Below are 18,145 nucleotides of genomic sequence, written 5' to 3' on the forward strand. Positions count from 1 at the left end.
CATACTCCTGAGTATTTCAACAAATGTGTTCAATATGTCTCCTAAGTGTCAAATATTGAAAATCAGTTCCCATATGTATTTTAATACCCAACCTCTTTGTTTCCCACATTTTTACAGATGGCTGTACCATATTTCATCTTCCATAGAAATCCTAGAGCTACTATTATTTTTGAGATAATATAGCCCTACTCTCCCCTGTCCCAACTACTAAAGCCCTTTCTGCCCATATCATTTATTTTGACATAATCAGGTATTATTAATACCAAACTGATTCATTTCCTAAGGTATTGTATATCTTTATATATACAAGCTACACTTTTGGAAGTCAGGATAATTTTACAGCGTCTCAGGCTCTCCCCACTCCCCATATTTCCCTAAAAGATCAGTGATGCTGATATTTTAGTTTGAGGAAAGTTATTTAAAAATATGCAGTATTTTTATTCTTTGCAAGTTTCATGTCACGTATCTTGATCATATTCACATACCTCAACTCCTTTTCATAGGTTCTCCAAGATTCACCCTCCACTTCTCCCAAAATGAAAGAGAATCATACCCTCTTAAAACACACACACACAGAGACAGAGAGAGGCAGAGTTCTGTGTAAGCAACTTAGTGAGACACACACACACACAGAGACAGAAAGAGAGACACAGAGAGAGTTCTGTGTAAGCAACTTAGTGAGACTCAGATCCAAATGAAAAATAAAGAGGCCTAAAGAGTACTTGCCTAGCATGTCATGTTGAAAAGCCCTAGGTTCAATATCCACTACCGGCTGGGTGTGTAGCTCAGTTGACAGAATGTTTGCCTAGCATGCATGAAACCCTGGGTTTGATGTCCAGCAGTGTACTGATTCATTTGTTAAGGTATTGTATGTCTTTATATATACAAGCTACATTGAGGTGGAATGCTACACCTCAGCATTCCACAGGCAGAAGGATCTGAAGTCAGAGATTTGAGGCCAGCCTGAGGCAAAAGATGTTGCCTCAGAAACAGGATAAAAACGAATACAGAAGGCTATGGGCACAGTAGTAAATTGCCCTGGGCTGAAGTTTAGTTGATAGGAACCGTGGTGCTCTGAGAAAGTTGTAGTATTTTGTTTTGCAAACAATTTGTTGGTAATTGTGCGGAGCAATTTATTGTGGAAACACAGAAACCTATTCTTTCCCAATTACATTATTTTACATTAAAAAAACCCCCACTTTAGACATTTAGAAACTGTCTAAAAACAGAATGTGTATGTATGCAACTAAAATCGACAGGTAGTCTAACTTCAGAGCCTGGCATATTGAAAGCCTTGCAACTTAACAACAAAAAAAAGGTTTGTTTTGTGCTGTTTTTAAGCCACTATTTATCCATTTACTAACCTTAACACAGCCGTTAGCAAGAATTTAAACAGGGTTTCAAAGACTATCGGTTCAGCGAAAATTTCACGAGATTAAACTCTGTTTACAACCACTTCTTTCTACCAAAAAAGCAGCGGGACAGCGTTCCAAGTGGCAATGATCACTGACAAGCATTTATGATTCTTCCATCGACTAAGCACACATGACACACTGATTTAATATCCTTCCTAAAATTAGGGGTTTAGATTGTAAAGGCTCATCATTATCCTTCGTGATAGGAAAGTGGGTAGGGATGCACTACAAGAGTTTCCAGTCTTCCCATCTCCATCTGGAAGTTCATGCCTCCACAGAATATTAGAAAGCGCCCGGAGACTTGCAGTGAGCTAAAGCACTTATAAACCCCACAGGCCTCAAGCTTTATAAAACACAGCGGAGCCAGCTGGCAGGCGCACAGCGCACTGGGATTTGTAGTTCCGTTTCCTTTGGCTACCCGGTTGAGTGGGCATTCTGGGATGTGTAGTTCCCAGGTTGCTCGTCTGCGCAAATCTGTTCCTGACTAGAGGGGCGGTACGTGACTCCACGGACGCCCGAGCGTCACGTGACTCAGGTTCCCGCACGCCCGGAGTTCGCACTGCGGCTCCAGCCCGGGCGAGTTCTCGCCCCCGCGCGGCCGTTGCCGAGGAGACCGCGCTCGTCTCGCGGAGCGTTGCGCGCCCCCCCCTCTGCAGTTCCCCCGCCCCCCACTCTTCTCCCACCACAATGAGGTCCTAAGATGGCGGTGGCTGCGGCGGTTGGCGCCTAGTTAGCTAGTGTAGAGAAGGCGGCCATTGGGTCTTTGGGCAGTCGAGGGGGACTTGTGGGCCTCCCTTCCGCGGTCTTGGAGGAAGAACCGCTGCCGGCGGCGGCTCCTGGAGGGGCGGCCGACCGCCATTCGGCCCTTGGCAGGAGGGGCGGCTTCGTTTCCAGGTAACGCGGCCCTGGGCCACCGCGGGCCGGAGCGCAGGGTGGTGCGAGGCGGGCGCCGCGCTGGAAGCGGCCTGGGGCCACGCCTGCCCATTTTAACTCAGGACTCATGGCTGCGCGATCCTTCCCCACCCCCAGGCTGACATCGGCTCCTCTCGGCGCCGACTGACACGCTAGCTCTGGTGAGCGTCTGGGACGACGCTGGCTGGCGCCTCCACGATCTTGGGGCGTCCCATGTGAGGACCGCTCGCCCGGTGCTGGAATATTCCTTCCCTCCAGGGTGGTGGGAAGCTTGCCTTGTAGTTCGGGGTGATGAATTCCGAAAGTAACTGGCCTTGGCGGCCCGAGGCCCCGGGGACCGCCATCCCTCCCAGCCCACCCGCCAAATCCCATCCTGGGAGGGGCCCCCGGCGGCCCAGATCCTTCTGGATGCAGAGCGTCTGCGGCCCGGGAGTTTTCTGCGGTCCCTTTTATTCTTGGAGCAGGAAGGCCCCTGGAGGCGTTCCTGACTCCTGCTAGTAGGTTCTTTTCGCTGAGAAAATGTTAATTTAATAATCCTTCTCCGCGCTCCTCCCACTGCCCCTTCTCCACCCCTTCGGGAAGATCCAGTTTCTTTACATCTAGAATTGGGGGGGGGGGGCTGAGGGGGGAACTGGGGATGGGTGGGTGGGAGGGAAGCGAGATGTCCAGTGGGATTCTGGCAGCATGGCTTGCTTTGCAGAGACTGCTGGTAAGGATTAGGTGTTCGGCCCCCCTGTGGGGGCGCCTGCGTGAACCAACTTTTCCTCTCGCGCTAGCCTGGTCCAAACCCAAAACAAAACACAAAACGTTTTTTTTCCTCCCCTTTCTTTCATGGCGGTTTTAGGATTGGTATTGTGGGAACTACGGGTGACAGATCGTGCTTTGGCGCTTAGAAGAAGCGGGCTTTCTGGGTGCCCCTACCACCCCCTACCCCCCCGCCCCATAACCGCTTTCCAGACCCCGCCTTCGGTGTTCTCTGGTTACTAGAGCCGGTGTTCAAGAGCTTTTTGTGCACCTGCTTCTGCCTTTTCCCTATCACCTTCCTGGTCAGGGCCACTGGCTGGTGTCGTTAATACCGAATTTCGCAGTTGAAGCTACACCTCGGTAAATGTAGTTTTTTTTTTTTTAAGAATTTCTCATGCCTAAAGTTTTTTTTTTTTTTTTTTTTTTTTTTTTTTAAATAAGAGAGTAACAAGTTCTTGAATAGTTTGAGTAACAGGGATTTAATGACTTAATCAGGAGAGTACATTTTCTTCAAGGGTCTTTAAATGGCAGCTGCGGGCTATTTTCATTATATTCCAAAGTGGGTGTTATACCCAAAGCGTTTGGAAGGATCTCAGAGACTTGGGGTATCTAAACGTCTTTGTTAATGTAAATTGAGTTTAAAATTATTTATAAATTATTATTATACTTTTAATTATCTGAAACGTTAGGTCATAAATTTAGTGCTTGCTTTCTAAGTATAAAGTGTAAGAATTTACTGGGTTTTTAAAATTTTAATAAGCAGACAGTTGCTTTGAACCGTGGAACAGAAAGGTATTTCTGAAATGGGAAAATTTTGTTTCTAAAATCTGTTTTTGACACCTTAGTATGTTAGTTTCATATGTATTAAAGTTGGGAACACTTTATACTGGGGTTTGCTGTCTAAAAACTGGTGCAGGATTGAAGGGTCTATTTAGTAAGCAAACACTTTGGGTGTGCAGCCTTTTGACCTGCCATTTTGGTGTATCTTCATCCTTTGAGAGCTGTGCCGTTCCTACTAGCTAAATAAGATAATTTATACAGTAGTACTTTCTGGGATTCCTTCATCTTTAATTTTTTTTTTTTTTTTAAACTCATTTGAGTTTGAATTGTCATAAGACAACTATTTGGGTGGCCTCAATTTCCAAGTCCATTTTCTCTCAAGTAATGGCCTTACACATTTTTTATCTGGCTTTATCTTTTTTCATGATCTTTTCTGCTTGCTTAAATTTGTTATACCAACAACTGACAGGCATTAATTTAGTTATCTGAAATTACTTTGAACATTAGTAGCCTTGCCATATTGGGACGTAAGTTCAGTTAAAGGTAAAAGAAGTCATGAAGGCTGTCTAGAAGATAAATGGCTAGGGCTAGCTTATTGATCGAGTAGTTGCCTAGCATGTATTATTGTTCTGCATTTGCTCTCCAACACCAAATAAACAGGAATGATGGTGAATGCTTGTAAAAATCCCCTCATTAGGGATATAGACACAGGAGGTTTAAGGTAATTCTTGGCTGGCCAAGGTCCCCCCGACCTGGGATGCATGAAATGCTGTATAAAAATAAAGAAATATAATGGCTAAAGGATGAGAATAGAAGAGATTTTGTTTAAAATATTTAGAAGTTATTGATCTTTAGTGTGTATGTGTGCATTCATGCATGCGTCTCTTTTCAGAAGGAATCTGAAGTTACTTCTCCCATGCTGTTTTAAGAAAAGCCAGGCAAGTGACATATACCTGTAGTCCCAGGAGTTGGGTAGCGGAGACAGGAGGATCAGGAATTTGGGGCTAGCCTGTCCTAGATAGCCAGACCCAATCTTGGAGAAAAAAAAATCATACACACACACACATATTATTTGTGTGTTTTCTCTGCATGTATGTATATGCACTATTTCTTTGCCTAGTTCCAGCAGAACTCAGATGAGGGTGTCAGATTCCCTGGGACTGTTAAAGAGGGTTGTGATCAAACTGTGGGTGCCGGGGAAAAAAACCTGGGTGAGCCCAGTCTCTCCTTTGTGTTTGAAACAGGGTCTCATATACCCCAGGCTGGCCTCTAGTTCAGTGTGTAGTTGAGGAAAACCTTGATTTATTTGTGCCCACTTCCCAAGCACTGTGAGTTCAGGTGTATGCCACCATGACCTGCTAGAAATCCTATTTTAAAAATTGTTTAATTTATTCTTGCTTTCTGTGAAAGCAAACAGATATTTAAACTCCCTTATGAGGACTAGAGGTGAGACTGTTATGCAGAACTACAGACCGGTAGTTGATTTATATCTCAATTACAGTTCTGCTCTTGTTTTTTATGCTGACAGGTTATAACAAAACAATAGGCAAAATGGAACTTAGAAAAAAATCAAACGTGAGTGTTCAATGCCAAATGATTGCATTGTATTGCATTGTGGCTGACATTTTGTGAGATGAAAAAGAACTACACTTATAAAATAATTTTACTAAAAGGAAAAATTAGGGAAGATGGATAAGAGTAATGAAAATATAGATTAACTGACTTAAGTCACATGGGAAGACTTGGGTTTTTCTTGGTGAGACTTGCCCCATTGTAAAGGAGCAAATATCAGCTGAGGTGGAAAACCCAGAAAGGAACGGTGACATGTAACAGTAACTTTTATTCTCCTGATGTAATTGTGGTCTCCAAGGCTCTGCTTGGCCTCAGACTAGCTCTAACAATATGTTCTAATCTTCTGGCTCCTTCTCATTCTCTGTCTAGCTTGTTCTCTCTTGAACCTGTCTCAGTTAAACTCTCCTGGTAAAACTACTTTCTCTTTCTCTGTTAAGTAGCCTCTCTTTTCTCTTCGTGAGAGTTGGACATATCCTATTCTGTCACATCTGTCTCTGATTTGTCACTTTGTCTGCCACTCAATTAGATATAATTTTCAAGCATGTGTATTCCTTCTACAACTAACTTTACCTTCATTGTTTGGGAGTAAAGAAAGGTGTGTGCTAAGGGCTGAGCCACACTACAGCTAGAAACAGGTTTTTCCAGTAAATAACACAATCTCGGGGTTTGCCTGTCTTTCCATCTTTTCCCCCTAGAAACCGGGACAAATCTTGCCACATTTGCTTTTGTCCACAGTAATACCTTTTTGTTTTTCCTTCTTGCCCTCTTAATTGCTTATATACTTCATTAACCTGATTTACAGGCCTATCTAAATCAAATCTGCTGAAGCCTCTTCTACTTTTTAAAGATACTTACCTACTGTGGGTTTGGCATAGCTACAGGATATCTACTGTCTTAGGGTTTGAATTCCTGCACAAAACATAACCAAGAATAAGTTGGGGAGGAAAGGGTTTATTCAGCTTACACTGCCATGTTGCTGTTCATCACCAAAGGAAGTCAGGTACTTGGAGGCAGGAGCTGATGCAGAGGCCACGGAGGATGCTGTTTACTGGCTGGCTTCCCCTGGCTTGCTCACCTTGCTCTTTTTTTTGTCTTTGTTTTTTTTTTTTTTGTTTTTGTTTTGTTTTTTTGTTTTTTTCGAGACAGGGTTTCTTTGTATAGCCCTGGCTGTCCTGGAACTTACTTTGTAGACCAGGCTGGCCTCGAACTCAGAAATCTGCCTGCCTCTGCCTCCCAAGTGCTGGGATTAAAGACGTGTGCCACCACATGTGGCTCTTCAGCTTGCTCTCTTATAGAACCCAGGACTACCAGCCCAGGGCTGGGCCCTCCCCTCTTGATCACTAATTGAGAAAATGCCTTATAGTTGGATCGAATGGAGGCATTTCCTCAAGGGAGGCTCCTTTCTCTGTGATAACTCCAGCTGTGGCAAGTTGACACACAAAAACTAGCCAGTACACCTGCACCAGAACTAAGGCCTCCATTGAATTTCCTTCTTCTTATCTCTGTAGTGAACATAATCCAGTCTAGCAAAGTGAAATGAGTATCATACACTGCCTTTGTTGGTACCTCATTTTCAGCCTCCTCTAGGTTTTTCTCATGTGTCCAAGTTTGTTTGTTTCATTTGGTTTGGTTGTTTTTAAATTCTGAGAAGGGTATTTAGCACTTATTTCTATTCTTTCTTCCTTAGGCTGCCTCTCCAGCTATGAGAAGTACCAAGCCAATGACCCATCTCATCATCATCTTGATCCTCTTGATCCCCTTTAGCTGTCAAAGCAAAGACTAAAATGGAGGACATTAGCTGTATGTCTTTGTTAGGTGGTTCCTCCTTTACTTGGGCAAATTTCCTTGAGCAGAGAGTTCATCATCACTTGCATGTCTTACCTGCTGCTGCAGCTTCCTTACAGTCCTATTCCAGATGTTTCTTTCAGGCAGTGCAGCGTGTTCTCTGGCGCATCAGCCATTTGAGGGTATGCTTGAACTCATTTAGAGGATCATAATTCATTAAGAAGGCATAAGACAGAGGACTATAGTCCCCAGCTAGGAGTTCTGCCCCGACTTCCCTCTGGGCAGATGGCTTAGTTTCAGTTACAAGACTTATAGCCCATGGTAGGAACAGTCTAACTGTTAGGACAGCAAGCAAGCACACTGTTTGGTGCCACATGGAGAACTGCCTTAGAGGGTTTACCTCCTTGAACATTTCTCCTCAGATAGTTTTAGTTGTATACCTTAGCAAGGATAATCCAGCTGTTCCTCTTAGACTAATAATTAAGCCCTTATTTGGGTATTAAGTTTTGTTGTTCTTTCCAGGTAGAGGTGAACAAAAAGTCTGATCATGGCTGGATGGTGGAGGTGCACACCTTTAATCCCAGTGCTCAGGAGGCAGAGGCAGGCAGATCTCTATGGGTTGGAGGTCAGTCTGGTTTACAGATCTAGTTCTAGGACAGCCAGGTTTACACAAACCCTGTCTCAACCCTCCCTCCCCCTAAAGTTTGATCACTCTGTTGCTCACCAACAACAAACCAAAGAAACATCCAAGGCGATGAGTCAGTTTTACTGGGTTTACTTACAGGAATATAGGTGACCCCACACAGCTAAGTCACAGGGCTAGAGGGAGTGGTTATGCCGTGTTGCTCTTTCAGAGGGACTGAGTTTGGTTTTCAGCACCCATATTGGGTTGTGAGCTGCCTGTATATAAAGATAATATCTTACGCACTGTGTAAAAGCACTCACCTATCAATAGAATGCTTATTGGCCAATGGTCTGAGGCCAGATTAAAAGGTGGGACATCTGACAGAGGGAGGAATTCTGGGTTTCAGTCAGGCACAGGGACATGAGTCTGGATATAGAAGATGGTTGCATGAAACTGAAGACCAAGTAATCAGCCATATAGTGGGACTTAGATTAGAATAAATGGGATAATTAAGATATGAGCTCCTTGGAGAATAGACCCAAGCTTAAGGCCTAAGCATTTATTTATAAATGTAAGTCTCAGAGGCATTATTTTGGGGAACTTGTGCATGGGTGGGAAAGCCCACAGTTAGAAATGATGCCCAACATGGAGCATGAGCCTACAACGACCCTGAGATTAAGAGTCTCTTGAAATACCGACTAAACTAGCTGGGTGAGTCAAACTCCAGGGAATCCAATATCCTTCTAGTCCCTGTGGTCACTTATACATGTGTGGCATTACATACATGCACGCGCGCGCGCACACACACACACACACACACACACACATCTTTTAAGGTCATATTCTAGTAGTGAAGTCCTGAATGCTTTGTAGTTGGAGTTCTGCCTTTAGATAGCTTTCCCTCTCCTACATACTAGAGAACTCCCAAGACCACATTAGCTGGGTTGTGGAACACAAGAATGGTAGGCACATCAGAAGGAGTTAATTGCTAGAATCTGAAGTGAAGGTCTAATCCATGATCTCAATGAGGGAATATTATTAGTGGGTTTAATCTTGAACAGATCTTATGCAGGTAGCTGCTCTCATTTCAGGATTGTAACAGTTATGTCATGCCTGGAGCCCAAAGTTCACAGCATTTATCTGTGTAACATCATAGCTAGCAGTTTATCTTACTAATCCAGAAAGATTTTATGTTTTTAGAACATTTCTTGAGGTCAGAGAAGAGTAGTCAGTTCTCTATACCATGTGACATCTGAGTGTAATTGTAATTTTGGGGGCTTTTCTATGCCCCTCTTATTCCCTATAAATGACACAGAGACCTTAGGTTTATTAACAAGCTGCAAGCACTATGGCTGGGTAGATATTCATCTAGTCTAACTCGGTCATGCTTACCTGGACTACTTCCCAGCTATGTGCCCATGTGAGTTTTGCCCTGGCTTGCTCTGCTCCATGTGTGTCCTTAGTCCCTTGGAGACCTGCTCAAGGAAAATCCTCCTGGTTCTTCTCTTCCTCTCTTTCCTTTTCCCTTTCTCTGTCCTTGGGATCCCTGGCTGGGATAGGAAATTCTGCCTTCCTTCTTCTCCTGCCCAGCTATTGGCTATTCAGACTTCATCAACCAGAGAAATGGAAAACTGTCTTTACACATCGTTGACATAGGAGACGATCCAATAATCATGCGAGCGCCAGTGTCCAGCCTGCAGCCAGAACTCTGGGTACAGAAGCGAGCATCTGAAGTATACAGTGCACAGAAGCATCCCTGTTCATTCCTGCTCTGCTTCTTTACTTAGGGCTCTAAATTTAGCAAACGTTTAGAATGTAAAACATTTTCTCCTCAAACACATTTTTTAGTTTGTTCCAATATACTAGTTGTTGAGAAAAGATTTTTTAAAAAAATATTTGATATTTTCTCCAATTTATATAGTTTTTATTTTAGAGATTTATATAGTGTTTAAAATCCATGATCTATGCATACATCTTTAGAACAAGCTGTGAGTTTTAGTTATAAATTTAGCGTAAGTTTAGGATGTAAAACATTTTCTTCTCAAATATATTTTTAGTTTGGCAGTGCTGGGCTCAAATTCCGGGTCTCACACTTGCTGGGCAAACTCTGAACTGCTGAGTTATGTCTCCAGCCTTGTTTTTGGTGTTCTGTTTTTGTTTTGAGATAGATTTTCACTCTGAAGCCAAGTGTGCCATTGAATTTGCCAGTCTCTTTCCTTATCCTTTTTAGTACTAGGATTTCAGGTTTGAGCTACACCATGGCCAGCTTCTTGCCAAATACATTCCTAATTTATGTTAAAGTGGGCTTACTTTATAACTTTACTTACAGAAAGTATAGCATATCCCATTCAAGGAAAATTTTAATATTTAAGATTTTTTTGCTTAATAAATAATTGTCTTATTTACTTATTTTTAAGTGTGTGTGTGTCTGTGTCTCTGTGTGTGTGTGTTCATGCATGAAAGTGGCTGCATTTGTGCCAGGAACACATGGAATACATAGGGAGGTTGGGTGTTGATTCTCATCTTCCATCTTGTTTGAGACTGAGCCTTTCTTATTGGACATTGCTGTTGCCCATCCTGCCTCCTCCCTAGGCAGGAGTCTCCTGTCTTGCTTTCCATCTCCTCCATAGGAGCATTGCTTGTACTCTTGCATTAAGCTTTTGCCTAGGCTATGGGGATTTGAACTCAGGCTGCTGGGCTTGTGTGTTGAGTACTTTACCTGATGAGCAACTTTCTCAGTCCCACTTTTTCCTTTTAAAACAATTTGCTTTTAGTGCTTTTAAATACAGGCTCACTTTTATTGCCTGTCTAATTTTGAGCCATTTCTTATTCATCCAAGATATTGCATGTAGAATATGTTCAATGACTGTTCATTGTTCAAGTAAGTCTTAGTTCAGTGTGCATGTGTCTATTGATATTAATTATTTTAAAAGTTTTTCAATATATTTCTAACATGCAATAGTGTAAATGATTGTGTTAAATTATATAAATAAGAGAAAAAGGTAAAAGTTACTGTATTTCTCATTCATAATTAGTAATTAAGCATATATATAATTTTCAATGTTGTTTTTTCCTCTCATATAACTTCTCCATAAATAAAGATGCTGCATTGTCTAACCTTTATAATTGATACATTTGGAAGGATGCTTAGCATTCTAAAAATCAGTGGTTGTAAAACTGTTGGCCTGATAGGTTTATCCTGTCATTTCATAGGATAACATCTAGTTATTTTAAGTTTAGCATGCTTAAAGCCCAATGTTACCTCCTTGCCCCTTATTTAAGACAGGCTAGATATGGAGACGTATATTCACTGGGATGTAACAGTTTTGTTCTTGTGTGTGTGTGTGTGTGTGTGTGTGTGTGTGTGATTGTGTAACTCTGGCTGTCCTGGAATTTGCTCTGTAGACTAAGTTGGCCTTGAACCACAGAGATCAGCCTGCCTCTGGCTCCAGAGTGCTGCTGGGATTTAAGGTGTGTGAGTTTTGATTCTTGGTACATTATTGCCAAAATGCCTTCTAGAAAGATACCAGTTTATATTCCTACAGTGTCTGAGGATTCATTTTGCTTTTAGTGTCAGTCAGTATTAGAAAATAATTTATGTGAATTTTAGCAAGTTTAATACTTTATTTTCCCTTGCACTTGGATTTTATTTTTATTTTATATACTTTTTATCTTGTTTTTCTTTTTTGTAAAGATGTTGGGGGCTGTAGATGTGGCTCAGCTACTGAGAGCATTTACTGTTCTTGCAGAGGATCCTACCTTGGTTCTCAGCGTGTTAACTATATATTTCATACTTCTCAGATTCCTTCCCCCAATCTATCATTTTCTCTTGTCAGAAATTTTGAGACTCACTTTTAATGTAAATACAATCTGAGATATTTCTTATTTCTTTGTGTTCTAAATTTAGTGAGATTTCTTCTTGTTTAAAAAAAAAGTGTTTTTTTTTCTTTCATTTGGCTTTATGAAAATCCCATTTCATTGACACTTCTGTTTTTAATATGTTTATTATCTTGGTGTTGGGTAAAATGAACTTTCTCTATGTGAAATGACTAGAGCTTTAATGACAAAGACCTTTTTTTTTTTGACATTTTTCTGTTAACTTTTAGGAAGTAATGATGTAGAAAGATACTGGGCTATATCTTTGGGAGATGTGGGAAAACTATGGCTAAATACTCTTTCTGTGGTGGTCTGTGTTCTAGCTAAGGATATGTGTTAAAGCTCTAAGTCTTTGTTAGGAAATTGTCCAGTCTGTTGAACAATCATATATTACAAAGTTTGAGGGATAAAATTCTTAATGCTGTGCTTTACCTCTGTTAACAATTATTACTAATTTTGTCTAGTTGAATGTATCTTTTGGATAATTACACATTTTGTCATTAAGTGCATCATTTTTCCTCTTTAAAATTATTCTTGGTAATATCTTGATGTTCTATACTTTTTAAAATGTATGTTCTTTAGCAATATTTTCTTTTTCCTATTATTACTTGTGTTTCATATTTTTCTGCTTGATAGAATTTTTTTAATAGGGTCAGGTAACAGATATACAGCATTTTTATTTTAGTAAGATTTTCCTCTATGTCTTAAAGAATAATGTTGATAGCATATAGTATGCTTTTTAATTTTGGGAGGTGGCTCACTTGGTAAAATGCTTGTATTACAAATGCAAGGAATTGAACGACTTAAGTGTGGTCCCCAAAATCCAAGTGAAAATGCTGGGCCTGATGCCCAGCCAGCTAGTTTAACCTAATTGATGAATTCCTGGCTAACGAGGAATCATGTCTCAAGGGAGGGGGCTGGTGGTATTTAAGATAACATCTGAAATTGTCTTACAGTCTACATATGTATCCTCCCACACATGAACGTCCCCCCCCCCCATATACTTACTTACATGTCCATAAAAAGAAGATATGCTTCTTTCCAATATCTCAGAGAACTATTAAAATAGTAGCAGTGCTAGAGCACTTGCCTGCCACATGTAAGGCCTCAGGCTCTCTACTCAGCATCAAAAAGAGAGATGGCTTCCAAAACAAACACAAAATATGTAACAGTAAGTAAGTATTATATTTTAAGATTTTCAAGTTAGATGGGTAGTGGTGGCGCACGCTTTTAATCCCAGCACTCAGGAGGCAGAGGCAGGCAGATTTCTGAGTTCAAGGCCAGCCTGGTCTACAGAGTGAGTTCCAGGACAGCCAGGGCTACACAGAGAAACCCTGTCTCAGAAAACTCAAAAAAAGAAAAATGAAAAAAGAAAAAAAAAGATTTTCAAGTTAATATTGTGTTGAATTTTATGTCACTTTATTTTAAGATAAAATTTTAATATGATTCTAGTAAAATTATCTGACTGTTAAAGTTTATTCCTTTTGTTTGTAGTTAGTGACTTTCTGTACTAACTGCCCTCCTTTCAACATGGTAATCCATAGTAGAAATCCAGAATCTTCCTTAAGACCATTGGAAACCTTTTCTCATGGTCATTTCTACCTCTGAACCTCTGCTTCTGTGTCAGATCTTTGCTTCTATTTCTCCTCTCTGATCCAGGCATAATATTTAGTACCCTTAGTTTTTATATGTATATGTACTCCATGGGGTGTATTACTAGGGTTGGCCACACTTCTAATTCTAGTGCTTGGGGCTCTAAGACAGCCCAACTCAAAGCCAGCCTGGGCTATATAGGAAGCCCAATCTGAGAAAATAAAACAGGGCCTATGGAGAAGGTCATCAGATAGAGAGATGCTTGTCCCAAAACCTGACAACCTAAGTTCAATCCCAACTTCCACAGTGGAAGTAGAGAACTGCCTCCTGCAGGTTATCTTTTGGCCTCCATACTTGCATTGTGGAGTATGGATGAATGAATGAATGAATGAATGAATGAATGAATGTAATTAAATCCTCAAACAACAACACTATCAAAGATTAAAAAAATAATTCTGAAGCCAAAAACCTCTGCAAGGAGGATTTATGAGTTTGGCAGACTTCAGGGAGATTGACACAACACTATGAGAGACAGTAAGCACTCATTGAAATGTGTTTAGTGCATTTGTTCTGTTTTATTTGAAACAAGGTCTTAAATAGCTTACTATAAGCTCAGGCTGGTCTAGAACATGTGATTCTCATACTTACCTCCTAGTACTGCGATTACAAGCATGTGCTACATCTCCATTATAGAATGTGTATATCATGTAGATCAATTTATCTGTGATATGTGTTTGATAGTGTATTCTTTAAGATAAGTGTTTGAAGGATTCCTTTATATTAATAAGCTTGATAGAATGCTTTAAAATCTGAAGATGGCTCAGCATATGAAAGTGCTTGCCATACAAACCTGATGACCTCAGATCACACAGTGGCAGGAGAGAGCTGACCCCAGAGAGTTGCTCTGACCTGCACACATGCTATGGTGCATACATACATGTCTGCACTTACATACAAAAACATGCATATGCACAGTATAATTATAAGTACATTTTATAAAATAAAGTTTGTCTTTATGTGTTAAAAATTAGTCTTTATTTATTTTGCAGAGAATTAATTAAAGGCAACATGGCCACAGGAGGAGGTCCTTTTGAAGAAGTAATGCATGATCAGGACTTACCAAACTGGAGCAATGACAGTGTGGATGACCGACTCAACAATATGGTATGATGTTTTACTGTGGGTGGTATATTGTTGACCACTAATGTTCAGTGAGGCTTTCCCATCAACTGTATTTACTGAAACTCTGTAAAAACTGCAGGCAGATAGACTAAGGGACTCTTGGTTGAAGACACTTTAGCTGTAGTTTATAGAAAGCATGAATTAGCTTAAACTAAAATAATGATTTATTAAAAGGAGGTGAAAGTGCTTTATGGAAGCCATGTTAAAGGAGTATAGCTCAGTTTTAGGAAAGGAAAAAGAGAAACAGCAGAGGTGTTCAAAATTGCTTTTCACCTCTGTGCTTGTGCTTCTAAGACCTTTTCCCTAACCTAGCTTTCCCTTCCAGATCTGCCTTTTTTCTCTCTCTGGTTTGTGTCATATACTGAGATGGCTTTTTTAAAGATTTGCAGCCATGAAGGAACTTATATAATGACTAATTTAACATTATGATTATCTAGCTAAATTTGGTTAGCTCTTCTTTTTTCACTTATCAGTATCCTGAAAGGGATGAATTAAATAATATAAAAGGTTCACAGGACTACCCATACATGGAACAGTTCCTAGAGAGGCAGAATTTCCTAGAAGTGATGACAGTACTAAGCAGTTTTATTATAGTAGTAGTTAAGCATCTGCCAGTATGGATAATGTAGGAATGCGTAGTTGTTTTTTTTTTTTTTTGAATGAATTCAGTTATGAAGGTATGGTATAAGTAAATGTAAGTATTTTCTAGTTAAAATAGCATTTTATTCTGTATTTATATAGTATGTAGTAGACTTTTGCCTATAAAATACTAATGGGGACAATAGTAGTTATACTGGTGCTTGCCAAGTGCTAGGTATTATTCTAAATGTTCATACATATTATTTTTAAGGTACCCTATTTTAAAGGTTAAAAAACCGATCCCATGTGAAATTATGGGACTTGCCTAGTGTTTCTTTAGTGGTAATTGCTTTAGAACCTAGGTCAATTGTATTTCTGTCTTTTTTGTTATACATACAGATTTTCATCTAAAGGAGACCTGTTAAAGACGTATTTATTTCACTACTTAATTTAGAACAGTTTTTTTTTTTTTAACCTTTTTAAGGTAAAGGTTTTACTATACAGCCCAAGCTAGCTGCCCTTGAATTCTTTTAAACATTCCAGCTTTTTTTCTCAGTCCCTCAGTGTTGAGATTTATAGATATCAGAACAGATAGATGGAAAGAAGAGTTTTTAGAAATGCTTTTGCAGTGGGCCTAGTAGTGCATCCCTGTAGTCTTATACACGTAGACAGTTGATAGACTGAAATAGGAGAATCATGAGTACAAGAATAACCTGGATTGTATGGTGAATTCAAGGCAGTCAGAACTAACAAGACCTTATTTCAAAAAAGAAACTATTGAAAATATTTAAATTGATTTGCATATTGAGATTTGTGATTTGGAGCTTAATATTTATTATCAGTAATAGGCTTTTTAAAGATCAACTGAAATATTAGGATGGATGTAATAATGAAAAACAAACAAACAAACAAACAGATTTCACAGAAATAAATCTCTAAGGTAGAGTATTTGTGTGTGAAAATGTCTTGAAATTTTAATATCCACATCAAAGTTCTGTTTTTGTTTTTTTGTTTTTTGAACATACTAAATTATTTTTCTGGTTTGAATTGGTCAGATTAACTTTTGCTTTTACTTTTTTAAAGGAGTGGGGTGGCCAACAGAAGAAGGCCAATAGATCATCAGAAAAGAATAAGAAAAAGTTTGGTGTAGCAAGTGATAAGAGGGTAACTAACGATATTTCTCCGGAGTCATCACCAGGAGTTGGAAGGCGAAGAACAAAGATTCCACATACGTTTCCACACAGTAGATATATGACTCAGATGTCTGTTCCAGAGCAGGCAGAACTAGAGAAACTTAAACAGCGGATAAACTTCAGTGATTTAGATCAGGTTTGTGAATTGCTTTCAAAATAAGATATAACTGTGGGAAATACTTGAAATGGATTAAGTAGTATATCTTAAGAATAAAAGATTGGGAAAAATTTTAAATTCTGATGATAAGAAGCAAAGTTATATTTTTACATTTGCCAAAGCTACTTCTCTCTGGGTTATTTTCTAATAGCTAGCTTAAATTATGAAAGTAGATTTTGCTAAGTAGATAAGTTTAGCACATTTATTGGATAAGTGTGAATGTGCTTGGTTATCTAAAGTTTAGAATATAACTAACTTATAATAAAGTTCACTAAAATGAAATTTAGATCTAATGGCAAATAGAAATGATAATAAATCTCTTCACTGGTATTTTTACCAGTATTTTATTGTCATATCTCTGTCTTGCAGAGATAGAGGTTTTCAAACATATAGAATAATAGGTTCAAGTCTAATATGACAGTGATCGTGTAAATGATTATGTAAATGTGCTATATACACATATGCCAGGCACTAAACTGATTTGTGTGTGCATGTGTATGTGTATGTGGTGTTGGAGATTAAATTTAGGGTCTTAAAGATACTTTGTAAGCAGTCTGTCTAGCTGTATTGCCAATTCTAAACTCCTTTTTCAGATAGTGTTTCATGTAGATAAATCATTGTGCTTATTTTCTATTAGTTAATACCAATTCATTGGATCCAACATCTATATGAATTTTGTTAAATAAAAAGCGATATGGATTATAATGTAGCCCACAGTACTGTGTTAGACTAATCATTCATATTTATCAACTGCATTATCTCAAAAAATGAGAGTAATAACATTTTGATAATGTAGCATAATTTTGTAGATCTGAATCTCAAAGCTCTTTTACAGAACTATAGACACTTCATCTAATGTTGAAACTAAGAACAGTGGAATCCTAAAAATTTGTTGAAAGATTAATGTTTATGTGATTTGGTTTCCTTTTTGTGTATAGAGAAGTATTGGAAGTGATTCTCAAGGTAGAGCAACAGCGGCTAACAACAAACGTCAGCTTAGTGAAAACCGAAAGCCCTTCAACTTTTTGCCTATGCAGATTAATACTAACAAGAGCAAGGATGCTACTGCAAGTCTTCCAAAAAGAGAGACGACAACGTCAGCACAGTGCAAAGAGTTGTTTGCTTCTGCTCTAAGTAATGACCTTTTGCAAAACTGTCAAGTCTCTGAAGAAGATGGGAGAGGGGAGCCTGCAATGGAGAGCAGCCAGGTAATAAAATGGGTTTATCTAAAAGTATAGACATGAAGATCTTAAGGCGTATTAGGCTATGCATGTAGGAATTTCACTTAGGTGGAATTAGCTTTTCTCTAGCCCTCTTCAATAATCTACCATATTTATTTTAAGTAGAATAATACTTTATTTCTAAATGGTTGGGAAATTACATATTTGTGTTCATTAAATCTCTAATTTGTGAAATACTGAACTGCTAATTTTTTTTTATGATTTATTTATTTACTATATGTAAGTACACTGTAGCTGTTTTCAGACACACCAGAAGAGGGCATCAGATCTCATTATAGATGGTTGTGAGCCACCATGTGGTTTCTGGGATTTGAACTCAGGACCTTCGGAAAAGCAGTCAGTGCTTTTAACCACTGAGCCATCTCTCCAGCCCTGAACTGCTAATTTTTAATAAAGGGGTATTGGAGTCAGTATGATTAGGCTTTTTAAAAAAGAATTTTTTTCAGTGTAGCTATTGGGGCTGAAGAGATGGCTCAGTGGTTAAGGGCTCA

The 18,145-nt window shown here is 39.4% G+C and overlaps 1 protein-coding gene across 6 annotated transcripts in view; it reads left to right on the top strand.

Annotated features, from left to right (window-relative positions):
- Window positions 1-1,951: 1,951 nt before the first annotated feature.
- The window catches only part of Pcm1 (pericentriolar material 1), a 92,025-nt gene continuing 75,831 nt past the window's right edge, over window positions 1,952-18,145 (top strand). For 4 of the 6 annotated variants that reach the window (XM_029481015.1, XM_029481018.1, XM_021169412.2 and 1 more), the window contains exons 1-4: window positions 1,952-2,309; window positions 14,352-14,466; window positions 16,147-16,392; window positions 17,352-17,621. In XM_029481015.1, coding sequence (XP_029336875.1) covers window positions 14,371-14,466; window positions 16,147-16,392; window positions 17,352-17,621 — 612 coding nt within the window. In that variant the 5' untranslated portion in view covers window positions 1,952-2,309; window positions 14,352-14,370. Of the gene's footprint in view, window positions 2,310-2,361; window positions 2,489-14,351; window positions 14,467-16,146; window positions 16,393-17,351; window positions 17,622-18,145 lie in introns of those variants that run through there. The other 2 variants (XM_029481017.1, XM_029481016.1) reach the window with 2 other exon arrangements.

The sequence above is a fragment of the Mus caroli genome, chromosome 8, assembly GCF_900094665.2.
Source record: "Mus caroli chromosome 8, CAROLI_EIJ_v1.1, whole genome shotgun sequence".
Lineage (NCBI taxonomy): Eukaryota > Metazoa > Chordata > Mammalia > Rodentia > Muridae > Mus > Mus caroli.